The sequence below is a fragment of the Falco biarmicus genome, chromosome 8, assembly GCF_023638135.1.
Source record: "Falco biarmicus isolate bFalBia1 chromosome 8, bFalBia1.pri, whole genome shotgun sequence".
NCBI lineage: Eukaryota > Metazoa > Chordata > Aves > Falconiformes > Falconidae > Falco > Falco biarmicus.
Genome location: NC_079295.1, coordinates 62677784 through 62704808, shown reverse-complemented (window position 1 = coordinate 62704808; position 27025 = coordinate 62677784). Strand labels below are relative to the sequence as shown.

At 45.4% G+C, this 27025-nt stretch overlaps 2 protein-coding genes across 11 annotated transcripts in view; both read left to right on the top strand.

Moving 5' to 3' along the window:
* The window catches only part of TXNDC15 (thioredoxin domain containing 15), a 27436-nt gene extending 2210 nt beyond the window's left edge, over positions 1-25226 (top strand). The window contains exons 5-12 of one of the 8 annotated variants that reach the window (XR_008823353.1): positions 392-656; positions 5037-5168; positions 12780-12889; positions 13541-13720; positions 15546-16919; positions 17215-17599; positions 23535-23615; positions 25081-25226. Coding sequence is in view for 1 of the 8 variants with exons in the window: in XM_056348023.1 (XP_056203998.1) it covers positions 392-588 (197 nt within the window). In the remaining 7 variants the exon portion in view is untranslated. Of the gene's footprint in view, positions 1-391; positions 814-5036; positions 5169-12779; positions 13721-15545; positions 16920-17214; positions 17600-23534; positions 23616-25080 lie in introns of those variants that run through there. The other 7 variants (XR_008823356.1, XR_008823355.1, XR_008823354.1 and 4 more) reach the window with 7 other exon arrangements.
* Positions 2530-27025, top strand: PCBD2 (pterin-4 alpha-carbinolamine dehydratase 2). Of its 3 annotated transcripts, none has more exons than XM_056348028.1 (4): positions 2530-2683; positions 5037-5168; positions 23535-23615; positions 25081-27025. In XM_056348028.1, the coding sequence occupies exons 1-4, from the start codon at positions 2603-2605 to the stop codon at positions 25174-25176; spliced, it is 390 nt and encodes a 129-aa protein (XP_056204003.1). In that variant the 5' UTR covers positions 2530-2602; the 3' UTR covers positions 25177-27025. The 3 variants fall into 3 exon arrangements, with proteins under 3 accessions (XP_056204003.1, XP_056204004.1, XP_056204005.1); XM_056348029.1 differs by lacking the exon at positions 2530-2683 and adding an exon at positions 7503-7581 and having other exon boundaries at positions 5040-5168; XM_056348030.1 differs by lacking the exons at positions 2530-2683; positions 5037-5168 and adding an exon at positions 17465-17599.

The window sequence follows — 27025 nt, the reverse complement described above, 5'->3', positions numbered from 1 at the left end:
GTTTCTGTAAAGAAAAATGAACCAAAAACCATATATAGGCCTACCAGGGCCTTCATTAGAGGCCAAAAATTGCTACATTTGCAGAAATACTCAAAACAACACAAACAAAAAAAAACTTCACAAAAAGAAAGAAACCCACAAACTTATACAAGGCTGTGCTGTGGAGCGACAGAACAAGCCTTCTCCTATTATGAAAACACACACAAAAAATCAGTTTGGTTTTATGTAACTAAACTACACACTAGATAAATGTTAACACACAGGGGGCACCCTGCCAAAATTCTTAGTACCTGTGCCTTAGTCTGAGAACAGGGACAAAGGCTCCAAATGGAAGCAACTTCTCTGTATTTAATGTGTATTACCAGTTTTGATCAAGTGCTTCCTCTTTTAGGTATAGAAGCTAAAAGCGATGTGGCCGTGACTGAGGAAGACTGGGAAGGCCCCCTGCCCAGCGTTCTGACGAAAGGCATAGACTGGCTGCTTCTGTTTTCTTTGCTCTTTCTGGCTAGCTTTGTCATGTATGCTACTGTTCGAACGGAGAGCATTCGGTGGCTGATCCCAGGACAGGAGCACGAACATCAGGAATAATCTGAGATGCCAAAGGAGGGACGGAATTTCCCGCTTCCTGGTGAAGCAAGAGTTTGTATGGACTAAAAGTATGTAGGAATGAACTGTTGAATTTGTTTGCTGTAATTTATAACCTCGACTAAAAATCTGCTTTATTTATCAGCTACTGATTCTGTAAAAAGCAAATTCATAGCGATTTATGTGATAAGTAAACAAACATGAACTAAAAAATTATTTATTAAGCTACTCTGACTGGCTTATTTTTCATGGACTGTAATGTAAATAGGTGATGCTTTGCTCCTCTGAAGAGGTCCCTGAGCTTTGTAGATTGAGTAAGGTTTTTACAGCACGTTGGCCTGTATGTGTGGCACTGCTTGGCACAGGAGCCAGGTTACTTCTGCTCTGGTAGAATCCATGGTTCATTTACAGAACACACAGGCATGTGTGCTTCCACGTGGACAATGTGGTAAACATGATAGGAATAGGATGTGTTAGCCCACACAGGTCATACTCAGGTTTTGGCTGGTATATTCCTGAAATACAACATTTTAAAGGAAAACGCTGATGAATGGTGATGTTGCTAGATTAGTTTGACAATAAAATTAACTATGGAGAAAAAGGTGTTTAAAAAAAGTAGCATACTTAAAATGAGTTATTCCATTGTATATCAGCAATAACAGTTGCGGAGCGTTATACACGACCCTTGACAGGGTGACTGTGTCCCACCTTTGGTGCTGCGGTTGGATGCTGGTTTTCTGCTTCACTGTGCTGGAGGAGTTTTGACTTTGTGGTAGTTCTTTGTAAGATTTAGAATAACTTCCAAAGTTTGCCCCTTTATTTGGTATACATGAATAATTTACCACATTTCTGTAGAACTATATTGTGTTCATTGTCCTTACTCTTTTTTTTTTAAACGGGTTTTTAGTGTAACCATTTAAGTCAGTTTCTTACAGGACTAAAACTTCTCAAGTGTGGATCATCTGCCTAAATATGCAAGACCAGTTTTGAGATTTATTTAAATTTCTGCTTACATGGTTTGCTGGTTGCACAGTCTACAGCTGAGGTTATGTAAAGAATTTAGATGGGTTTTAGTTGTAATTAGTCTGGAAGACTCTGAATAAGGCATGGGTACGTTGTGTTTTTTGGATTATGTGCTTGTGTGGCATTTATACATGGTGGAGGCTTGCCTTAGGACCCTGATGGGAAGCTTTGGAGTGCAAATTAAGATGAAAAAAATACAACCATAGGATTTCTTGTTTGACAAAGAGCTTATATCCCTGCAACGTCATTCTTTGGGTGTTTTCCTGGTGGCTCGCTCTTTCCCCTTTGGAAACCTGAGGTCCTTGTGTACAAAAAGGAAACTGCGCTGAGAAAACTGGGATTACTGGAGATAAAGCTAGGATGTATTTTATTAATACATTGATTTTCACATTAATACACAATAGTTAATCGCTGGGATGTATTCTATAAAGAGTCAAGATTTTTAATGGAACAGTGGCGCATTCTTGCCTCTGCCAACGGCAATTAATTTGAGAGGCGCGGGGCTGGGCTCCCCGCAGTAATTAGCGCCGCGGCGCTCAGGCGGGGGGGGGGGGGGGGTCCAAGCGTGGTGCCCCCCGGGGGGCGGCTGGGGCAGCGCTGCGGCACCGGGCTGAGCCTGCAGCCCGCTGGCTCCGGCAGCCGCGGGCCGGGCCGGGCCGTTCCCTTCCCCCGCGCCGGGCAGCGGCCGGGCCGGTTCCGTTCCGTTCTGCTCCCCCTGCCCCGGGCAGCGGCCGGGCCGGTTCCGTTCCGTTCTGCTTCCCCCCGCGCCGGGCAGCGGCCGTTCCGGGCCGTTCCGCTTCCCCCTGCCCCGGGCAGCGGCCGTTCCGGGCCGTTCCGGTCCCCCCCGCGCCCGGCAGCGGCCGTTCCGGGCCATTCCGTTCCGTTCCCCCCGGCCGGCAGCTCCCCGCCCGCCGCTCCCCCCGCCCCGGAAGGCCGCCGTGGGGGGGCGGCCCCTGCCCGCCATTTGCGGCGGCGGCGGGCGCGGTGCGGGGCCATGCGCGGCGGCGGGGCCGGGCTGCGGGCGCTGCTGGCGGCGCGGCGGGCGGCGGGCGCGGCGCGGCGGGGAGCGGCCATGGTGAGGGGCGCGGGGCGGTGCGGGGTGATCGTGCCTTGTGCTAACTGAAGCGCAGGTTTGGCCCCCTCCAGCCTGCCGCGTTTTGTGCCGTTCAATTATAATGGCTTTGTACTACCTAATTATTTTTTTTTTGTACCGGATAAATTTTTTGGTAACATAAATTTTTTGGGGGAGCGTGTAATTTCTTTTTTGTAATGCAAATATTTTTTTTAATTATTTTTTTTCATCCCATGTAATTTTTTTTTCTTTGGTACGTTGTAGTTTTTTTACATGAATTACATAAACTTAATTAATTATGCTAATCACATAAATTTGGCTCTTTTCCCCTAAGCCCCCTCCCAGTGAAGAGTCCCAATGGCCGGGTCCAAGCTGCCGCACATGGCGGGCTGGGTGCAGGGCCCCTGGGTGCCCCGGCGGCGTTTGCCTGGTGCTACCGGGCTGCAGCGCAGGGTCTGCGCTGGGGCACAGCTGGCATCTCCCGCCGCCTCGGCTTCGTTTTCACGGTCCCCATGTGCTGCAGGGCTGACTTGGGACGGGGCCTTTGCAACCTGCTCCTAAACAGAACGCTGCCCGTGCCGTGCTAGGGGCCTGCGTCATTCGCACTCTCCCTACTTCCATTAAAAACTCCGACCGTCTCATTTCAAGGGCCGGTGGTGCCTCATCAGCACCGGCGAGGCCTCGGGGAGGCAACTGCAACATCCCCAAAACCCACTGAGAGCATCTCTGCTGCCAGCTGGAGGAACCAGCTGTGCGCTGCCTCCTGTTCGTAGGCCTGGGCTTTGCTAGCTCGCCCACCCCCCCCCCCCCGATTTTTTGTAAATTAGCGATTTCATCTGGTGCCAGATAAAATAATACTCTTCAAGGCAGCTGTTGGCAGCGGCAATTTTGTATATGCTTGGAAAAAGAAGAATGTCAGAAATTCATGCCTGCAACTGCGATTGGAGCAACAACAAATTGGGTGTTTCCATTCCTGCGCGTCCAAAGTTGGGTTTGAAGCGTAAAAAGCCTAAATTAATTCAGTTTGGGACCTGTAAGACCCATCGCTTGGACTGGGTGTATCCAACTGAATGCAAGCGGTGGGAGCGATGCGGTTTGATTTACACAGTGCAGGGTTTTTTTTGTTCCTTAATACTGGTGAAAATGTTGCTCCGGCATCTTAGAGCCTTGCTGGAGTCGCATTAATTGCGTTAATTCCTGCTCTGCTCGGGCTCACAGCCCCATCTGGTGGCACTGGCTCCTGCCTGTCTCCAGCGGAGCTGCCAGTGCCGACTGGCAAAGGCACCAGTTTCCCTGAGCTGCTGAACGGGCGGTGGGTGCTCCTGAACCCCCGGTGTCTGGGTGAAGCTCTGGAGCAAAATTGCTCGTCCCCTGTCTGGAAGCCCTCGCAAAGCTGCTCTAGCTGCTGATGGAAAGCCTGAAGCGATCTGGCTTCTGCCCTGCTGGGGAGAAAGGTGCTTCCCGTTCCAGCACTGCGTTTCTGATAGGAGTTTGAGACCCATCTGTCAGAAAGGGTCATCTCTGCAATCACTCATTCCTTAGTCTCTGCTTTTAGTAAAAATATCAAACAGCTTCCAAACACCTCATAGAACTTTCCTCCGGGTCTGGCCCAGGCCCCGTGAATGAGTCAGGTACTGATTCAAATATTTAAGCTCACGGTGTGCTGTTACATCCCTGCTTGTGCTCCCCGTGGCTCCAGAAGGACTCCTGCTTCAAGGAAGACCTGTTTAAATGCAGGGGCTTTGCAGAATCGAGTGCTTATACCAGTAACGTGTAACTTCTCGTAATGGTGTCTGTATTGTCAATTTTTTTTCTCTTCATTGTTAGTTAAAAAGCTCATTGCTTATAGAACTCCACAGTGCTATCTTTAAATCCATTCCTGCTTGCTTAGGACTAGTAAAATACAGGCTAGGTAGGATGCAGTCTCCTGGTTTACTTCTGTCTTTTGAAATAGGTATTTCCCAATATCCCTTTTAGCCTTATAATGGTACATTTGGCATATAATGTAAATAATCCTTTATATGAGTGGTATATTTGAAAATTAATTCAAGCGTTAGAGCATCTGGGTAATTCGGATGAACGAGGGATGGGTGCAGGTATGCTGGCGTCCCTTCCCATTCCCGTGGAAGAGCGTTTAGCCAAACTTAATTGACCAAACAGAAATGGTGGGTTTTGTCTGTTTTGAGTTAAGCTGGTCTGTGAAATTATAAACAGTAAGAAACTGTACAGTGAATTTTCCACCTCCTTACCTTTCTACAGTCCGTAACCACAATTTCATCGTGTGGTTTTCTTACTGTTGTACAAAAGACAACCTCTGCCTCACTCGTGTCATGTTTTTCTTTTCTTCCCTGAATAGTCTTCTCAGTCTCACTGGCTGACGACAGAGGAGAGGAGCCAAGTCTTACTTGATCTCAAAGCTTCGGGCTGGTCTGAGTTAGGTGAAAGAGATGCCATCTACAAAGAGTTCAATTTCAAAAATTTTAATCAGGTAATTATTATTATATACTACTTGTAATATAAAGGAAATGTAATTGCTTTGATTTCCATACGGTCCTGATGGGAAAGTATTTATATTCAGAAATTTGGGAGTATCCTTGTGGCGCCAAACCTTCTTGGGTTTGCCTCGACGCATTGCTCTCTGATTCTGATCTCATTAGGTGGAGTGAATTAATTCCATTTTGTAGTTATTAAGTAAATTTGGTCTAATATTACAATTTCTTGATTATCATATTAGGGTCAAGGTCAGGGTCAGGACTATGGCACTAGACAAATAATATCCGACCCTGATTTTTTAATTATTTTTTTTTTCATTACTAGCACTTGCAAGTGAATGCTAATATGTAACTGGTGAGGTTCATTTCTGTCAGGAAAGAACTTGAGAAAAATGGGTAGATATAAGAACAGACGCTTTTGGCAAATAAGTTGGGGAAAACATGATACGTTTCACCTTCTAAGCAGGAAGACAGTTCTAGTGTATTCCGGAATGAATCACAGGAGCTGATCTCGCAGTGTCTTCGGCACAGCACACTGCTGGTTGGACCTTGTTGGGTTTTTCTTTGGAGTCGGGGTCCTGAGCCACGTCTCAAACTGGCAGGAATGCGTCTTAGGCATCAGTTAGAAACTTGCTTTGAAAACATTGAATTTATCTGGAGATCTGTGGTCAGCTACATTCCCCTAAAAAAATCGCGTTCTGAAGAATCATGACATTGCTTTGAAAAAAGTCACGTTGCGAGAGCCTGCATTTCCGTTTGGTTTTATTTCTGAAGGAGGGGTGAGCGCTTTCTTGGGTGGGAGAGGAAAGCCAGGGTTTTGTTCGGGCAGTGACTCTTGCTGAGCTGGTTCTTTTCCTCGCTGCAGGAGGGACGTGGCGAGCTCCAGGCTTTGGGAAGCCACAGGTTTGTTGGTGTGTTTAGGGGCCCAGAGCTGTGCTGTGAGCCGTTTATTTACATGGCTATGCCTAAACCCAGACCAAGATTTTTTTTCGTAAATTGCAGGGACTTAGACAAACAACAATTTGTAACACCGATGCATTTTTTTTTGTTGTCATGGTAAGGAAAGCTCAGGCAGTAGACAAGGTGGGTGAGGTGCTCCCAGCCCCTCTGAGCTGGGTGAAAGTGGAAGAGAAAACAACTGCAGGAAAATCCGGCTCACAAGCAGGATGGTGCTGGCGCGGGGAGCATGTCCAGAGCCCCCAGTATATTTTTTCCTGGATTGCACTTCAAACCTGAACGTTAATACAGACCAAATTGAACCGTATCAGACAGTTCAGAGGGCAGCGAAGGAGGGAAGCCCGTGAGAGGGAGCTCATATGAAACCCTGGGGAGATGTGCAGGCAGCTTGCAGCTGGAGCAACCAGTGGAGACCACCTTTGACACCAATGAGATAGAAGTAACCCTTGAAGTTGAGCTTTTCAGCCTTTGCACTCTGAACATTCATGAAATAGTGTCTCTGACAGGGCATGGTCAGGCTTTGTTGGTTCAGCACAACTAGAAATGACTTTTCCCCCACACACCCTGAGTTAAGTCAGAAGTGGTTTTACACACTGAAATAAATAAGTCAGTTTGATCAGATGGACTTGGGCAGTGTGCCAACAGACAGGTCAAGAGACAAATCACTGTGCTGCACCCGCAGATATCTAGAAAACCCATTGCTTTGGCAAATATTTACAAAGTTGCGGTGTTTTGACTGTGTAGATCTATTTTACAGCATAGGTAGATATCAGCATCTTCCCAGTCTGAAGACTGATGAAGCACATACCGATACAGAAAGTTGAGTATGTTTAAATATGCTCATTAATAAATGATGAAGTATGCGTAGTACGTGTTGCCTTAGAAAGGGTACTCAAAAAAAATTGACACTTGAATTATTTGGGAGATATTGGTACGAACGTTTTCACTCTTGCTTGCCCTTTGTGGATGTCGGGTAAGGCAGAAATGAGAGCAGAGGGCAGGCGTTGGCTGCAGAGCTGAACTTTCTGCACCCAGGCGGGAGAACAAGCTGGGCGGGTGGGTTGGATCCTCTGGGCAGCTCTGGCTGGGTCGGGGTTGTAGGTGAATATCTGAAGGCAGAATCTCACCTGCTGACTTGTATGAACTAGCTGTCGTGGCCCCCATTTGCAGTTACAGGCAGAGGCCGTTCCTGTGTAGTCCAAAGGATTTGATATGCAGGTCCCGAGAGTATTAGATCCCGAGCTGGTATTAGAGAGCAAGTATTTGCCTTTCAATAAGTTGGAGCTGAAAGTAAATTAACATTATGCATGTATGCTTATCGATGGTTATGTTTATAGCAACTATTAGTAAATACTGTGTTTATTATGACCTAGGGAACAAATGACAAAAGTGGAGCTATGCCTGCATTGTACTTTGGGAGAATTTAATCCTGCAATGAAAAAACCTGAACTTGTAGGTACAGCTTCTTTCATTTCACATAATAAATATTCTGTTTACAATATTTAAAGTGCAAGTATTTAGTAAAAGTCAAAGGACTGAGAAATATGATTTCCTCAGATTACTGCTGCCCTTTCACAGATGGTGTAAAATCAGGTGTGTAAAAAAAATAAATAGTTGAGCTGACATGAAAGGTATTTCAGATTTATGCTTTGCAGATGATATTGGTGTGATTAATGTATTCATTGCTTTTTTTTTTTATTGCTTCTCGCAGATAATGTTCATGATGCATGGAAAATTCTGTGGCTTTAAAATCTATGCCAGGTTTACAAAGTCTGTGTATGTCAACAGATGTTAAGAATATAAACACAACTTTTATTATAAAGTCGTGCAAATGTGTAGACATGAGCTTGGTTTATGTATATTATTTTCAGCATGAGAATGAAATGAAACTTCTGTGAAACAAGAGTTATTTAGATTCCTGAAGCTTTCAGACTGAGATTAGCTCGGTTAAAAGCGATCAGCCGTGGGCTGCCTTTGTAAGGCTGACAAGCTAATGACAATTCTGGCTCATGGAATTAGTTTGTAACCCACAACTTGAAAGTGCTGGTGCTGTTTGTTAGTCTGAAGATACGTTTTCATGAAAATGGGCTTTGGAGGCACAGTTCTCTGAACTGCAAACCAGCCGAGGGTCCCGGCTGGAAGTCCTGTGCTAGATGCGTTGCTGTAGCTGCCCACCACACACCAGTCCTGGTGTACTGAACTGGGTGGCATTGGTGCTGGGCGGTGGCTGCTGCTCCGTGTTCCCATTGTTCTTTAGTGTAAGACAGGCTTCTGCTGGGTGGGTGTTCTGAATCTTATATGAAATATAAAATACACCAGTGGTGGGGGAAGAAATGCAAATGCAACAGGGTTGTAGAGCACCGTGTCTAGAAAAGCTGTGCTGATCGCAATGTTGCAGCTGTTCCTCCTTATACCTTGCAGCCGCCGCATCTTGTTGCCACTGTTGAAGAGCAGAGGCAGCAGTGAGTTAAAATCAGAGTCTTTTACCTCCAGGACCCTCGCTTGGGTGCACTCGCTCAGGAGCCCCATGGTTGAGTTGCTTTTCCACGTGCTCGGCAGAAACCTTGGGTTGTGAGCAAGGTCGGGGGGAGCGGGTGGGTTCGCACCACTCCATGGCAAGTCTCAAGCCCTGCCACGCGTCTGGGTGCCGGTGAGCCTCCGTAAACCTCGCGGCCACGTCAGGGAGCTTCTTCAGGGGCTCTTTCCCTGTCTGCAGGGAAGAGCCGAGTGGCTAGCGAGGCTTTCAGGCTGCTGTGTAGCATCAAGAAGGCACGCTCTTGTCCATTCCTATCTTTGCGCTACTGAAACAAAATTTTATCTTTCAGCTGTGGAGCGAGCCCTCTGCTTCCAGTCTGCCCAAACAAAATTCAGGATCTGGATAGAAGGTTAATTTACACCTCCAGATCATGTCGGTAACTTCTCCCAGTTATCATTTTGCAAATTCAGAAAAGAAGCAGCAGAAACGTCGGGACTAATGTTGAAAGTTGGTCATTGAGCAATTGAGGGAGGGGAGGGTTGCCAAGGACCTCAGTGTCCTGGCCTTTATCTCAGGAATTTCGTGGGATTTTCTCAGCGTTTTGGGTCAGTATGCCTCAGGAGGGGTGATCCTGCAAAGGGGCCAGACCTGGCTTAAAAATCTGAATTTCCCCCAGATTCATCTTCAGCCCGGTCCTGGGCTGGGCAGGCAGCTGCGAAGGGCTCTGAGCGTGGGGTGCTGAGCGCTCCCCTTGGGCCCCGTACCCAACTGCTCATTTGCACCAAATTGGCAGGACCATCTTAACTCGGAGACTTCCATGTCTCTTGTCAAAACTGGTTGGATTTGACCAGAGGGTTTAAGGGGCAACTGCCTGTATGATTGCATTTCCTTAGGTAATCATGCAAAGGCAGAAAATGCAGTTAGGAAATTACAAAGGTGGGCAAGTTTGCTGATGGTCAGGTTCAGCATTTACAGCTGCTTTCTTTCATAGGGTAAGTTTATAATTAAGGTTGTTTTTTAAAAAAAAAAATCATATAGGAAGTCTCCATAAGACCTCTAACGTCATTTTATAAAATGACAGGAAATCAAATGCTCTAAGAGTTTTAAAAGCTATTTTAAATCCATTCTGTGTTTTGGGGCTACAGGACACAGGCGAAAGATGAGCCTGAGCGGAGGGGACAGTAAGGAAGTGCTTTGGAGGATGGTGTGTGGCGAGAGTAGAAGCATGTGTGTTTCGTTGCAGTTGTGGAGTCTCGGTTTTTGAGAACTTCCTTAAAATGGTGCAAAAAAATCTAGAAATATTAAATAAATTGTTATTCTCACTTTACATTTCATTTCCAAATTTGCTAGCTCTCTTCATATGCAATGCTCTATTGATATGCGATAAATACTCTTTATTTGTTTTGATGGTGGTACTTGGTGCCAGTCCCGGTAATGTAATCTGCATCCACGCTTCCTTTTTCTACTCCTGGCACGTTGCTTTGTCTTCTGCGTTGATCAAAGATTGGAAAATTTGTTTTTATATATGAAGGCAGTGTATTTCATTGCCACTTGATGTACTTAATCTTTTGGCTGTTTGGCTGAAATATGTCCACGCCTTTTACGTATTGAAAACATAATATCCTTTAACCTACAATCTGCAGAGTTAAAATGAATTTTATGTTAAATATTCGGTTGTGGACCACATCTCCAGCTTTTTATATGCCACAGCGGTCTTGTGGTTTTTTCTTCTCCATTGTCTGATAGTGAGGTCATTTTCAGTCCTCTGAGAAATTTTATTCCCAGCCAGATGCGGGCCATATATTAAAAGTAGCACCTGTGGCTAATATCACAGCAGCTTACCATAAATTTACATGGTAACTAGGATTATATCTGTCAAGACTGTTAAAAAATGTCTAGATTTAATTTGATTTCCAGTATTGAAGGAGCTCTCCAACATTTTGCTTCATAACTGTATTTTAAAAGTTAAAATCACTCCATTGTTAAGTTTTATAGCACTCCCAGTGCCCATTAAGTTGATTTGTTAAATAGGGGTCAGAATAAAGCAAGTTGGCTACAGGAGGATCGGAAACCAACCCATTTGTGACAAATTTAGTCCTCGCGTGTGAATCTTCTCAGAGCCCAGGGACTGATTGGATTCAGGTGCAGCTTATGTCAGTTGTGTTTAACCTCAAAGCCTGAGCAGCCTCAGCCCCGACTGTCACTTGTGCTAATCAAAAGACGAACCTGTTTGCTTTCGTTTGGGGGGGAATTGCTATTTTTCGTGTAGGATCGGTCTCCTTGCTCTTCCTGCTAGAGTTGTGCATTGGATTGCCCATGGAATGAAAATAAATTATTTTTTATCCGCCTAGGTAGGTGCTGGTTTTCATATAGCCCTTCCTAAACCGCTTCGTTTTCCATTATCCTTTGAGTCCTCTCCCATATGCTGTGATTTGTGCACCTGCAAAGTTATGAAAGTATTTCTGTTGCTTATGTTGTTCACTAACTTCCCTGCGTTTATGAATACAATAACTGATTTGCAATAAATCAGAATTATTTATGAGAGGATTTATAAAGTTGATAAAATACTTGTATCTGAAAATAATGAATTTCTAGCATATCTGCCTGTTGATATTTTCCTTTATTAGAAACTGATACTGAAGTTTTCGGGACTGGCAGAGGTTAAACTGCAGGCTGAAACGGAGTGAATGAACCAGCTCAAGTGTCTCCGAGCGGAGCACAGTAAAAATATACGATTCCTGGATGGTCACACCTTCCTTCAGTTTATTCCTGTGATTGACTGAGTCAATAATGCTCTCGCCTCTGAGTCGGCAGGTCAGGGCGCAGCTGCGGGACCTGGCCGTGGCTCCCCTGCCTGCCCCGCTGCCGGGCACTGCCCGCGGAAGGCACGGAGCCCGCAGCTGGGCAGGGTGGGAGGAGAAGTTCTGGGGAGGTGGCTTGTTTGAAGGCTCACGGGTTTCCTTCCCTGGCCGAGGAGGAGGAGGGGGAGGAGGAGATGACACCGGTGCCCTGCTCAGCAGGTCCTGTGGCCAGTGATGCTTCCAGTTAACTGGCAGCCAGCAGTAGGAAATTTTGCAAAGCTAGGCAGTCCGCAGTGGTGGAGATACAGAACTGGGTTGTGTCTAGGCAGAAATTAAACCCTCAGTGCTGGGAGTTGGGAAATAACGGATTTATTTTCTTCTCATGGCCAGCATGGCTAGCAGGGTACACACCCATATGCAAAGTCAGCCTGTGCTGCAGAATATTTTCAGACCAGTGCTTTGCACTTGGCGACTTTTTATTGGTTTAAGTAGTGTTGGTTTAGTGCATCGGCAGCCTCTTACGTCCTTTCAAGCCCTTCACAATTAGCCTTTCCTCACAGGTGTGGGAACCATCGTTTTCAATCTCTTCGCTACAACTTCACGGCTCTAATGCGTATGAGAAATTTGTGCCTGATAAAAGTCAGGCAGGTGGTGGGCAGCGATGGCCCCCCTTCATACCACGGGCTGTCTCATCTCCTCTTCGGGCAGGGGCTGTGTGTACAGACCCCGCCACCCTCGCATCCCTTCTGCCTGTGGCAGGTACTGTTGCAGTACCAGTGTCACCATTACAGTATCATGGCACTACCACCAGTATCAGGCCAGTGATTAATCACAACATTAATCATATTTAAATACAATTAATCATGTTTCAGTTGAAGACTCAGAATGGGCATGTGTCCTTCATCTCCTTCATCATGCAAGATGTCCCATCCCAGGTGTCCAAGAAGTTGCATCAATTTAATTTTTCTTGTGACTTAACTGTGATTAGGGATGCTCGTTTTCTCGGTGAGCTAGGTCATATTTCTCCTTAGAATAAACCATTATTTTATTGTTTAGAATTACTGGGGGTGCTGGCATTTCTAATTGCTGTTTTCCCCACTGAGTAGACCTGTTGTATCTCCATTTAAGCAGGCCACTGCTTAAATCTGCCCAGCTGACCTTTGGGCAGCTCTCCAGTTGGCTCTAATACAGATGCTTTCCTTAAAAGATGGATTTATTATCACTCAAGTAAAAATTATTACAGCATTTGCCTTAACGCTTGTTGCATGCATTGATCTGAAAGCGCAAAAGAAGTTGTTTGTCAAAATGCCTTTTGGATTTCACAAGCTGTCTTGTAGATTTGGAGTAGAAGAATTGTTTCCCCTTTTTTCCAGCCCCACAAATTGGTCATTCGTTCTGTTTGGGTTACAACGTTTGTTCTGTTTATCAGCCACGCGGGCAGGGCTGCCCCACATGCGTAACCAAAAGGAGCAACTGTGAGCAGGTCAGTAGCTGCAGTTTGGGCTTTTTCCTCATTAAAACACCTTTGGAAAATGAATGGAAAATTCAGTGGGTTTGAATTCAGTTGGAGACCACTGTTTGGAAAAATGCAAGTGAGACTGATGCTGCCTGAGCTAAAGAGGATGGTCACTCACAATCCTTTCTTTACTTTTTTGGTTAAGGAAACCGGGTGTCTTGCAACTCTTTATACATTAATTTTATATTTTTTTTATGGGGGTGCTGGAAAGATGCTCATTAAATGCAAACAGCACATCTCTCTGTCTTGGTTGTTTAACTTTTTGCATCCCCTTGCTTCTGGAGTAATGCCCAACTACATTCCCAAACCATAAATTGCCTTTTACACCAGCAGCTCTCGCTTTCTGGTACTCTCGCGAAGGAGAGACACGCTTTGGGATATTATTCTCTGCAGCTGTAATTAAAAATGGACTCTGGCTGGCAGAATAAACTAAAATAAAACTACAACGCCCCTATTTAAAAATTAACCATTACTCACCAAAAGCACATCAAACCCACTTAGCGGACATCCGTTAATCCCGCGGTGAGCCGTTTCAGGCTTTAATGCACACTGTTTTACACGTTAAGGGTTTTGAAGTCGCGGGCCAGTGCTGACCTTTCGCATCTGCTCCTCTCGCAGTAGGAATCTCCGCTCGCTGCTCCCCGTCAGGGCGGATTAACGTGACGAAGTGCAGCGCTTCTGCTGGCTGCAGTTTCGGGTTTTGATCAGAATTATTTCTTTCACAAACAATCACGTTTGGCTAAAACGTTACATCTGCTCTGGAAAGCCACTGGCAGGGCCACAGCTTATCAGGGTGAGGTGAGTGTAATTTTTTTTTATTCCTTTTTTATAAAGCTACAGACCTGCTTCGTGCAGGGGGGTTTGGGGAGAGCTTCCCTTCTTCCTCTTCTCCTTGCCCTTTCCTTCCTTTAATTTTGTCGGGCTGAGATGAAAAGTTGCTTTGGACAAACATAAAGCTGGCTGTGATGTCTTGGAGGGTTTTGGTGGGGAACACACCGGTGAGTGGGGAGCCCCGTCCTGAGTCAGCCCCGCGCTGTGGGTTTGTTTTATCGCTAAGGGTGCTTTGCAGGAAAATGTTTTTTATTCCTAGGGGAAGGTCCTGATTTCATGTTCTAGTGTGATTTTCCTCGTGCTGTGATGAAAACAACAGGAGGCAGTTAAACCTGTGTCTGTGTGTGACCAAGGTGCCCCTGGTTGGGAGAATCTTTATTCCATGATACAGTGGGTGGGTGCTTGTGGGAAGCAAAACTACTGTTAGCTGTGCAGGTCCAGGACGTTGGGTTTACGACCGTGTCTTGTAATGCCCAATCTAATGAAAAAAACAGAGTTGTACAAAGGGATTCCCTTTGTGGTGTGCTCGTACGAATTTCTAAAAGAAATTGGATGTTCACTGGAGGACTCAGTATTTGTCTCCCCTCATGAGCCCGTCTCTCTGTTTCCAGATGTGCCGATGTACAAACAGTGTGGGTTGCCCAGAAGAACCCTTGTGTCTTAGAAAAGAGCAGCCAACCAAAAAACCATGGAACCTCTTAAAATATTGCACATCAGATGTACCATGCCACTTCCAGGCATGTGCTTGGAGCACATGGAGGTGTCTGAAGGCAGTTGGAAACCTTGAGTGTAGGTTGTCTATCTAAATTATTGGCAGTTAATTGAGTCTCATTCTTAATAACGTAACTTAACTTGGCTGCCTTTGTCCATTTCTCTGCCACCTGCTCCAGCCGTTCTACATATCAGAGTCAGGAGATGAAGCACAGGTCCAGGTGACCTGCAGATCCCATCGGGAGTGGTGGGCATGGCAAACCAGGCAAGGTACCCCGGCTGCTTGGAGGTTGAAGGATGCCCCGAAGAGAAACGTGTTGTCTGGGAAGATGCTTGTTCTCTCCTACTCTTTGGGTTTTTTTGAAGGATCTGTCACTTCTAGACTTGAAATGTCTGTCTGCAAAATCACATTGAGGTTTTATAGTGCAATATAAATCAAACGCCTGCAGGTGCTGGCCCAGGTGAGCCTCCTGCTGAGTTCACTGCCCCCCTGTATCATATACTCCCTTCTACTCTAAGAGTTGTCCCAACGTGAAGACGCATTCTAACAACACAGTAGGACGCTTTCAGCAGCTGGGTTGAGTGAAATGATTCCCTGACTGGATCTGCAGTGAATGTTCCTTAATTTGCTTTATTTCACAGCTTCAGGTCTTTTTCGATTCTGGCTTAGCCAAGAGGGTCTTTCCAAGTGCCTCACACCTCCATTGTGATTTCTTTGTTGCATGTTTCAATTGCAGACCTTGTCTTTAAAAAAAAAAAACCCAAAACCCAAAGAAGCTGACAGTGGGTAGGATAGTGGGAGATGAAATGGTCTTGAGACCAACCCCTTCTCTTCATCCATCATAAAGCGATGCCTTTCTTATCACTCTTTGATGTTTTCTTAGCATCATAAATGGCAGAGATTTAGAGGATTATCAGAGGCAGGGTACGATTGCCCTCGGATACTCAGCAGAGAAGATCTTGGATATTAAACTGGTAGAATCTGTAATCTTGGCCAAAAGAGCAAGGATAATTTTGTCTGAGCGCTCCCTGTGTTATCAGCAACATGTATGGCATGTGAACTTCACTTTCATGTTTGCAGAATGAAATCATTCCTTCGTGTATGAGTAAAAAGAAACATCGGGGAAGACGGTAGAGTTTTGTTCTGCTGTGGCCAGCTCCGTCCCATCCAGAACGTGGCGCGATGGGATAAGGAACTTCCCTGTTCTTCTACGCTGCACCTGAGCTCTGCAGAAGCCAGAGGGTTCGAGCACCTTTCTGAAGTGGAGTATTCGCTTAAATTAATTCTTCAGTGGTCTGTTTTACAGTAGCATCATGTCATGGGCCGGCACCGTGTGGTCGAGGATGGGTCAGGCAGAGGCACGAAGCGGGTTGGCTGCGGAGCGCCTTAGCGGGGGGCTCGGGTGCCTGAATTCCAAAGGTTGGGACTGGGGACTAACGGCACCTTGTTACTAGTTTATTTTTATAGTGGTTTGTGTGATGGCTTTATTACAGTACAGCCAGGGGTTTGATTTGCTGGGCCAAACATTTGCTTTAACAAGTAAAATTATCATTGTTCTTTCAGTTGCACAGCCAAGAGAGTTTATTATTTTAAGTGGCTGATTGCTTTAGCAGGTGCTCAGTTAATGGGGCTTCGCTGTATTATTTAATGTTTTTAGGTAGGGTGCAAAAAGCTCATTTTAAAAAGTCATGTTTCTTGAAGTAGCTTTTTTATTTGGTGCAAACCTCCTAAGTGCAACCTTTATATTCCATTTTTGAGCACAAAGCACACCAAAATGGCTTGGGAGGTGGAGAGCCACATTAAGCTGATGGTGTGGCTGGAGGATTTCTTCCATGTTCTAGTTCAGTCCCGAAACCTGGGATGATTTCCCCTCTTTTTCTCGAAAATCTAATTATAGAGCTACATTATTTCGATAAATAAAATCATATTTATGAGTGTATGTTTACCTAGTGCTAAGAAACTGGAACCAGGGGAGGAAAAAAAAAAGGCATTTCTTTTTAATATTTCTATATGAAGTGATATATCACAAATACCATGCGACCTCGTTGCAGGTTTCCTTGGGATTTAGGATGTCTTCTTATTTTGCAGTAGTCTTTATGGCACCTATAATTATTTTTATCTACCTATAAGCAAATTAATGTATTTTGTGATACGGTTGTATTGACCCAGTAGAGACTAGGCTTGAAACTTTTACCGTTCCCAGAAAGAAGTTTTTATGCTGCCTTCAGATATCTCCATGTTCTCTCACTTGTACTCCATCGAGTCTATAAATCTTTTTGGTGGGATAGGCGATTAATTTTGGTGTGAAGTCTGTTCATTGAATCACCGAGAATATTATCTGCTTTCTGTTCATGAAATCCAGGTGCAATCACTTACTGTAATAAAAATGAGAATAGGAAAAATGATCCTCGGCACCGAGGCTGCTGGAAAAGTCAAGATGTGACAAGGAAGAAGGTAATAGATGGAAAGTTTTGTATCATATTATCACCAATAAAAGAAAAAGAGGTCTAAATTCAGCAGTTATGAAAATGTTGATACAAATAGGCTTAGAAAAGGTAAAGGTGAGGTTTGTTGTGCGGGTTGCACGCGAGGGCATCTCACGCACCTGGCGAGCACGAGGGGACGAGGCAGGCAAAGCGCGGAGAAGGCTCGAGGAGCAGGTCGGTGCTCTCTGCCGTCCTCGTGGGCCCTTGGCTTGCATTGATCCATGTTCCTTGGCCTTCACAGAAAATTTGCATTTGTTTTTCAGGCCAGTTGAATCACAAACGGGGCACATGACACTTGCACCTGCTTTATGGCAAAGCAATGTCACAGCTTAGGTCACTGCTGAGCTTAGAAGGTGAAGCCTGCGACTCAGACCCCTTTTGGGGAGCTGCATCTTGAGCATCATCAGGACCATGTCGCTTCTCGTGCCACACCTGGTCTAGATTGCACCAAGTGAGTGTAAACTTCCCTTGCCTGCAAGCAGCTTGGGCTTTTCCTGGGACAGCATTCCTGAAATTGCCTTCTGTCATCTCCCGCGGCTCTTGACATTGTACCGGTACCTGTGTGAGAAACATCCCTGTTGAGGAAAGGCCATGCCTCCGAGCTCCGCTTCCCTTTGCCTCCATTTATTCTTCATGTTCTTCAAATTGGTAAATCATATGACAATAAACAGAAATACCCTCAGTGAAGAGGGAAGGGGAAACTGTTGTTTATCTGGTCAGGTGGTTTAGATTAGCAGTGATGCTGGTCTGTATTATGTTACTTTAAATCATAGTGTCCCAACAGGACATAAATTATGAAGATTGTTACAGTATGTTTCATCCAATGTAAGATCAACAAATTGGAATAATTTTTTTAATAGGAAAATCAGTGCTTTGGCAAGGTTATTGTTGAAGAATTTAATTTAACTTGAGCTTTGCTTGCATTATTTCTTAATATATAAAAACTATTTGCATAATGTATGAAGTATAAACATTTTTAGAATCAAAGGCAAGAATGCCTTTTCCAAGATTACATAGAGTGGCAAACTACTTAGAACAGATCAGTGTTTGTGCTTTTGCTGTCAAAAATGTTTGATATAGAGCTGGCGAGCTAGTTTCTTCACCGACATAATTGTAAACAAGTGTTGGGAGACAGAAACAGAAACGGCGTTCTTTGTAGAACATGGTGTAAAGGTTTTCACATACGCCGCTGCAGATCTAACATGGAGAGTAATGTTTACAGCCACGATACAACTATAAATAGGTAACTTTTTTTAGAGTGCAAAGCAGCATTTCACTTTTGTATAAATGATGTGTGCGGATAAGTATGGGGGATGCCAGCAGTCAGCTCTGGATTTTAAAAGAACATTGTAAACGCAGAAAAGCATGAACAATTGAGTTGGAAAGTGTGGTTGTGGGGTTTTTTAGAGTTTCACATTCTGTTCTGAAGACAGAAACAGCATCTCAGTGTGTCTATAGTATTCCTCTTCCATCCTTTCCCTTTATCAGTGACCGTCAGAGTCAGGAGTCCTGCTTACCGCAGTCTCCAGTGATGCTTAGGGAAGAGGAGGGTTGGCTGCATTTGCAGTATTTTGCTGCTCCAGCTAATAAAGAGGAGGAAACCACATCTCTGACCGTGGTTTGTTAGGTGTTCACCGTCGGACCCTGCTGCCTGCCCGTGCCTGGGTGGGTCACCGGGTGAGGGAGCAGGGAGGTGCAGGCACGACGCCTGAGCCGGCTGCTCCATGGCTTATGCCCTCGCACCGGGGAGGTGGGGACGGGAGAAGCTGCGCTTGGCTCTGCACTGGGGCATCCTTTAGTTGCGTTCTTCATGACTGTCTGGCTGCTCTTGGAATGGTACTAAAAAGGAGAAGAGCAGTGGGGAAGCATCACCCTGATTTATGTCATGGATGGATCCAGGCAGAGCCAGAAAAAAAAAAAAAAAAAACAACAGAAGAGGAAAATATCTAATGCCAGGTGGAGCCAGCATCCCTGGGGATGGCTCAGGCAGGCTGATGATGCCGACAGGGAGGAATCCCAAAACAGGCACGTGGGTTCGAGAATGATACCTGTCCTGCTGTGCTGCCATCACCTCCCTAAGTGCTCGCTGCATTCCTCTTTTTTTGTGTTTTAACCACGTTGTCACTTTCCGATGAAGAATGTGACCTTGTGAGATGATTTTTGAACGTTTATAAGGTAAAAGTCTTTCTTAATGGCATAAATAGAATTTAAGTAAAACAAACCCTGCATTTCGCTTGAGAGCACAAGAGGAAATACCATGACGGCCCTGGTGACGTAACTTGCCATAGCTCGACATTAAAGAGCTTTTTTCCTTTTATCCGCTGGCCCGTAGCTCAGTTAGGTAGCTCCGTCAGCTGGAGATGGGAAAGCTTCTGCAGTCTGGAAGTGAACCTTAATGATTTGAGTTTATTATTGTTATAAGTGTCAAGCTGCTCAGGAGAACACATGCTGGATATGGGCATTTTTTGCTCGGGTGAATGGAAAGCAAATGCGTGAGGCATAGTCCTCTCTTGCCTTGCAGGACAATGGCACTAGAACTGGTTTTATTTGTTCGTTTCCCGCTGATAAATGATACAGATGCAGCTTGGGTGGGTGGGGAAGGGAAGACAGGTAGCCCTCACGCTGCAGAAGGTCAAGGTTAATGCTACCTCCAGTGTTATAATGACAGATGGGAGGCAGAATCCTTAACGTGCTTGTGACGAGCATATGGTTTCCTTGGCTGGGTGTCCGAAGGATTTAAGAAGGCTGGGTACATACTTCACAGCGTACGCATTTTAAAACAAATAAATAAAAAGTGCGTGTGGTCATATTGTTAGGCCTTTCAGCTGTTTTTCTCGACTATCTCCGCTTTCGAGTCAAGTCCTGTCAGCTGCTGTGCTGTGGAGATGCACTGGGGCAATCCATCACGGGGGACGCACGGGTGGTGATGTACGAGCACCACACAGCGACCTGCGTCGCTTTGATGTCTAACTCATCAAGATAATGTTGGCAAGCATTGTGCAAAAGCAGCATGTTTAAAAAGTATTAAGATGAATTGATTCCTTGCTTAAGAAGTGTGAAAGGAAGAATAATAGCAGATTAGCTGCAGGATCCCGCGGTTCTCCCGGAGCCATGCGGCGTTGCGCAGTGCCGAGGGGTGGATGGAATTTCATCTCTCCTCCCACTTCTGACAGCGGTGTCTGGCCCTGGTTTTCCCATTCTCAGGCAACAGAAGTCACATTAAGTCTTATTTTTTGATAGCATACTTTGTCGTTTTCACAAGCAGTTTGGCCAGTCCTGAAACATTATGCGATAGCTGAATTTATTTTAAAGTTTGGTTTGTTGGGGTTTTGTTTTCCTTTATTAGGTTAACTTGTTCTTCTGAGAGTAGCCCTGATTTTTATCTCATAAAGACACGCTATGGCTGCTAGTATTTAAAAAATCTAGTTTTACAAGTGATGTTTTGACTGAAACACCATTAGTTTTCAGTTCTGTCTTTCACGATCTTAAAAGACATGAAGGGAAGGGACATACCGGGGCACCCAAGGCATCCCCTTGTCTGTGCAGGATTGTTTCACTCCTTGCTGCTTCTGCTGCTCTCCATGGCTCGTGGCAGGTCACGCGGGTGATGCTGTCAGAGTACCCTCTGTGTCTGGATGTTATTTTAGCTCAAACGTACTAAAAGAATCAGGTTGAAAATGTCTGTCTAATATGCCTGTTACAGAAATATCAGAATACTTCATAATATTAATACATCAAAGCCTCTTTAAATACTTCTTTATGGCTTTTGGAAAATACACAAATCCTTTCTTTCTCCTCTCCTCTTTTTAAAGGGAAAATCTGAAAAAGGTCTTGTTAGTGGCCGAGGGGCTGCAGATCTCTGTTATTAATATAGTGAAAGTCAAGACTGTGTTGGGTCTTTGTCATGAGTAGGGTACTTGTCCCACTTTCATCAAGAAATGTGTGATGGTCTGATAAACTCTGCCCACCAATGCAGTCTTGACAATGATCTTGCACTGCAGACTGCATAATAATTTTCATTATTTTTAATTAAAGTTGAAGAAGTGCAGACTCCTGCTCAAATTAAGGTTGGTTGTGTTGCCGGAATGCGGTAATTACTTTAATTGATCACAAGATAGTTTCCTTGATCACCAATTAGACCAAATTACCGATCAAGTTTCAAGACGTGAAGAAATGTCCAAACTGATTTTATGTAATAGTGTTTTCATATCTAATCAAACCTGAATATCTTTTCCTTCCAGAGCCAATTGTATTTTCCCAAAGAAGGGTTATGGCTCTACAAATACAAAGGTGATTCATAAACAATAGCGTTCCAATTCGTTTAATTAGCAAAGGAAGTATTTAGGGCCTTAATGGAGATTGCTTTGGTGAAATTGCTCGGTAGAACCATAGCTCATTTTCTTAGTGGGACATACTTTTTGTGTATAATTAAAATAAACAAAATGGCAAGAGGTAAGTTGCTTTGGGTAACGTGCACCGAGGGAGCAGGTCTCCGAGCAGAGCAGGGCACGCAGGAAGGCGGGCATGCCTCGCAGGCGCGCGGGCTTCGTCCTTCGCTGCGCCACCGCATTGCCCTGGCCGGGCAGTCGTGGCCAGCTGGAGCAACGAGCAGCAGGACCTGTCCTGGGGAGGGTCCCGTGCGCCAGAGTGAATTCCTTTTCACGGCTCAGACAGCCCCAAATCGAGCACTCCTCGGGAAGATGAACAGTTTTAAGACCAACGTCCGTTTTACCTAGCTGGAGACTTGTTACTGCCTTCAGGGGAAGTGGGTGATTTGGTGGTCCACCGGTCACAGAGGATTTGGTGGTCCACTGGTCACAGAGGATTTGTCACCACAAAGCGTGAAGGAGGGTCTGCAGGACAGACGATTCAGTAGCCTGGTTTGCGGCCGCAGTTGCTCTGCCTGCCTTCCGTTGGAGCGGTGATTATTGCCACAGAGTCGATGAATTGTGTTTGTGGAGCGTGCCCTGGTGGGTGAGTTCCTGGGACGGACAGGCGCTGGTAGGGCGTACATGAACCTGGTAGGGGGGTTTATAAATCTAATTCTTTTTCTTTCCCATCCTGTTTATTTGTAGAAAGGCAATCCAGCTGTAGATGCATTGCTGTTATAAACTTTTGGGGACCTTTCTGTGTCTAGGTTGCTCTGTTGGAAATAGCATTCCTATGAAGCCCATGGACGCTCTAAAAGCATTTAAATCAAAAATCATTCAACACGATTAATGCAGAAGTTTTCCAAATCATTGCTAACATCTAGTGCACAACTTGCAGCTTTCTGCTTCAAAGCATGCTGCTGAAACATTTGCAAATTTTTAAAAGTAATTGTTCACTCAAAGTAAAACTAAACCGAGCGAGAGCTTCAAGGGAAGTTAGATTTTCCCGAATTTTGGAATGCTCTTGGGTCAAAGAAAAAAGCTTTTTAATTGCTGACAGTTTGGTGATTTCCAAATGACAAACCTCATTGGAATGATTTTCTCTGATTATAACGTTTGCATTCATTTGACTGGCAAAGCGACTAACAAAGTCATACTTCATCCAGGCACCGATTCTTTTTTTACTTAAAGGTTTTTGTAATTTGTGAGAGGAAAAAAGACTTGAAACTATTATCAACCATTATATGTTATTCATTGACCACATGTTTGTTTGAAATGGCCATCGCTTGGTGGAATGCGGGCTATGTGCATTCTCTTCCATAAATTAGCACTGAAAAACTACCTAAATCAGGTAGGGTTTTGCTGAGCTGCTTGTATTATAATACAAACCAGACTACAGCGTGGATGTTACTTTAGCTTTGCATGTTAATTCAGGTCCTGAACCCCGATGGATGGAGCTCGGTACGAACAAAGCCCGCCGACCGAGAGGCATCCTGCTCACGCACCAAGGCCCTTCGGGCCCCGCTGCGTAATTGCATTCTTGATTTACATGGACATTCTAATTTTCTTTATAATGCAACGATTTGCTCCTAAGTATTTTGGCAAGGGCCTGCTATTATTTTCTTCTTGAGCCCGTGATAAAACCTGCGTCCTGGGGGAGCATGTCGTGCAGAATATAGGGGCAGAGGACTGGGAAACCTATTTTAACTCATTTTAAGGGAAAATATTTTCTCATAAAGCAGAGGGGCAAACCCACCCGCCGCCTTTCTCCCTCCAGTAAAATAGACAGCAAAATAGTTACATGAAAGGATATGTTTCTGGAAGTGGTATCAGTAATACTGTGGCACGATGCTTAATTAGAAATGGCATGTTTCTAAGATGCAGTAAGGGATGAGGGGTTTGGGATGGATGTTTAAACTCACTGTTGGATGCCAAAGGTAAAACCACTGCTCTCATACAACGGCTTTGAATCCCGGAGCAGGTAACGTCGAGCAGAGTGATTTACTGGGGTCTGAAGGGGATGGTTTCAGCAATCCCAGGCAGCGCATTGGTGGCGTGAGAAGGTGAAATGCTCCTTGAACACCTGCAAACCCGAGGTGCAGCTATCTAGAGCATCTCTCGGAGTTGTTGAGATTTTGGAGTGAATCCTGCAGATCCGCTGCCAGTCAAGGCAGGTGAAGGAGTATTTTCCTCTTTGCTCTTTCTCTCCTTAGGCTTTTGGATTTATGACGCGTGTTGCCCTACAAGCAGAGAAGCTGAATCACCACCCAGAATGGTTCAATGTCTACAGCAAGGTAACGTGGTCACCAGCCCTAGGTACAGGCACGGCAAGCTAAGGGGGCCAGACCTCTGGCCCATGCTCTCTGCCTTTTTTTGTGGTTTATGTTCAAGATAAGGGAATGGAAAGAGGTGGTGTCTTTATAAAGAGGTTTGAGATTTTTAAAGAGATGCTGAGGTGTTTGTAGCCGTGAGGAATCGAGAATCAAGCTCTTTGCGAGGGCTACCAGCTGCATGGTTTGGACCTGTCACTTCACCTCTCTGGCTGAGATCTAAAAATAAAATAGGAGCCTTTAAGCTCTTACTTAACCAACTTGAATAAATTACTGTCTTTAAACTTTCTGTGCAGCGAGTCCAGAGCCCAGGGGTGTAGGGTGGCAGACCGCTGATGTGTAAGTACCTAAATGGGAGCCCAGCAGTCTCAATTTAGGTTTGATTTTTTAAAAAATTGTAGGCCTCTATGTCTCAACATAGCAGCTTATAAAATTTGTTTATAATATTACCTGACTGGTGGTGGTCTTGTATTTACAAGGGTTACAAGGTATACTGCAGCCCACAAATGAAAGGTGCTCTCTGAAAGGGGGAATTACTGCTCTCCCTTTATTTTTATTTTTTGATACTTCTCATTGCATTGTATCGAGGTGTGTGGTTTAGCATTTGGTGAGTATGCAGCGGTATCACTAAAAACATACTGAAAGGACGTGCGAAGAAGCAGCCTGCGGCTGGAACCACCAGCAGGACATCCCCACCTCTCCCCAGCAGAGGCATCCCAGCGCTGGCTCCTCCTCATCAGCCCTTCAGCTCACCCTCTTTAAGGGGACATTAAACGCACCAGACAAAGTCCTGATCACCTACTCTTCACTATTTTTGTGGCTTTCCAGAATCGTCAGAATTTATCTTTTCTTTCGTCTTCTCTCTTTCCAAAACCTCAAAGGCGAGACAAAGTAACGCCCAACTTGTCATCTGGCTTAGTCTAAACAAACCCGTGCAGGCAGCTGCGTCATAGCAAAATGCACCGGTCCATTTGTTTTTCTTTTTGAAATTAATCTGCATCAAGCTTAACAATTTTTTTCACCTTCAGGGTACTGTTTTTTAACAAAACGCCTGAGCTCCTGCCTCGGCTGTTGGCAGCTTGGTCACTGGCCCAGGTTCTTCATGAAACTGATCCGTGGAATTTGAATGTAAAGAATGAGTTACTTAATCGGACACCTCTTCTTGGATGAAACCTGAGAACGCAAAGCCTGTTTTATTCTGCGAAGGGGCTCGCTTTGGTTAGACTTTAGGGCCTGTTAAGCCCCCTCACCTACAACATATTTAGGTTTAAATGAGCATTTACATGAGCGGTGAGTGTCCAGCTCGCTGGGAGCACCATGTAAAACCAGTTCACCTTAGAGACATGCAGCGTTCCCAAGGAATTGTTGCTCAGCCTACGTGGCGGATGTCAGAATGGCTTTGTAACCCCTTTCTTTTCCTTTTTGACAGGTTCAGATAACTCTGATTTCCCATGACTGCGGTGGGCTGACCAAGAGAGATGTGAAGCTGGCTAAATTTATTGACAAAGCTGCTGCCTCAGTGTAACCAAGATGTAAAGCTCTTTAATACAGTGTCCACCAATATTTTGATTTAAATGGTATCCCTCATTCCTTGTAAGCCTGATTTCACAACCCCCTAAGACATTTTGTAAATAGAATGGCTTAGCTTTGTTGGCCTTTAAGACCTCTATCTTGAGACCCCTGTGGATGTTCCTGCCTGTCTTTTGCCATCGCTGGCTTCACGTGAGGATGGAGCAGATAAACCAGTAGCAACTAAGTTCTGAACAGTCCTTTTCCAGCAACTAAAACAAGCTGGAATGAAAGCAGGAGCCCGCCTGCACGTGTTGGTGTTCCCCAAGCCCCCGGGAGCCGAGGCTGGTGGCAGCCACCACGGGACCCTGCCCTGTGCCCAGCCGCTTCCCTCCTATAGATTTGTACATCTCTGCACTTCAGGCAGCGTAAGGGCAGGCAGGCTGGGGCTGTCCCCTCTGCCAGTGACCGGTGGCCAGCGCAGGGGATGCTGGTGAGAGCAGTGCAAGCTGCTGCTGCTGTTGCCTTGGGGTTGCAGCTCACCTCACGGTTACAGCTTTGCTTTTGGGGTTTTTTCTGTGCTTGTCCGACGGCTCTTTGAGTGTGTCTGTCCTTTTGGCACCCACAGCCCAGCCGCTACAGCCAGCTAAGTGTTGCAGCATGCTTGAGAACCCTTCTCCATCAGAGATGCAGGACTGGATCCCACAGTTGCTGAAAACTTGAGCTCTGGTCTGGCAAATACAAAACATACTCAGTGAGCTCCCGGCCCTCATATCATTAAACAAAGCACGAGCTTAAGTGCTTGGCTGGGCTGGGCCAGTGCTCAGCACCTTGCAGGACTGAGCCATTGTTTGTGTTGTAACGCTGCCGTACCTGCGGGATCGGGGGGTAGCACCGCCGGGAGCTGCCGGTGGTGGAGGAAGCGGCATTAGCAGGATTCTTGCTAAGCTGGGTTCGGCTGAAGGTATGCTCACCCTTTTTTTTTTTTTTTTTTGTTGTTGTTGTTGTTGTAGCTACAATTACTCATTGCAAACATTGTTCCAAGAACTGCATATCCCACCGACGAGGTTTAAAGTAATTTCTTCCCTGGTTTCAAAGTCTTTGTTTTTTATCCTATGATCCTCACCGAGACTGATTTCCACTGCCGGCAGGGAGATTTCAACCTGCTGAAGGCTCACAGCAGGGCCTCTTCTGTGCAGTCCCGCTGTGAGTGTCCCCAGCGTGCTCCGGCATGCCCTGCCAGCAGCTCTGGGTGCGGAGCTCCAGGAGATTGACACCTCCGAAATGCCGGAGTGCATTGCTGGAGTGACACCAGCGGCACAGCCACCAGCCACCCAGAAGTGAGATACATGAGTGCCAAAATCTATATTGGGTGTATGTGCGAGGTGTGTGGTCTGTCAGATATTTGGGATGCAGAATGCCACTAGCTGCCGTGCAAGTATCCGTGTCGATAAAATAAGAAAGGTATTTTTTGTTAATCCTTAGCAAGTGCACTGTCAGGTGCTAATTGGTCGCAGGAAGGAAGATGTAAGGTGTTGGGGTTTATTGTCGGTAACCCTGCTTGGGATATCAAGTTAATACCTAGAAAGACCCAAATTCAGGCTGCGTGCTCCAGTGTGCTTTGCTTACAAGTGCATTTCCCCAGCGAAGCGGCAGATTTCTCTGATACGGTGTGAAAGTGGTCACTGTTGTGAGGAATGACTAAAACTAATAAATAACCGGGCTGTGACGTCTCCTGTTACTGGTGGGGAAGTGAAAGGGGCTTCACCCACAGTTTTGACTTCTCTAATCAAGTGTGAAAACTCTGTTGTTAGAAATTGACAGATAATGTGTGCACTTCAAATAAAACAAACAAATTCCTCCTT

Coding starts and splice junctions, on each gene's coding strand:
- PCBD2 (XM_056348028.1), top strand. CDS start 2,603: ATGCGCGGCGGCGGGGCCGGGCTGCGGGCGCTGCTGGCGGCGCGGCGG. Junction 5,169..23,534: donor ATTTCAAAAATTTTAATCAG/GTAATTATTATT, acceptor TTCTCTCCTTAG/GCTTTTGGATTTATGACGCG. Junction 23,616..25,080: donor GGTTCAATGTCTACAGCAAG/GTAACGTGGTCA, acceptor CCTTTTTGACAG/GTTCAGATAACTCTGATTTC.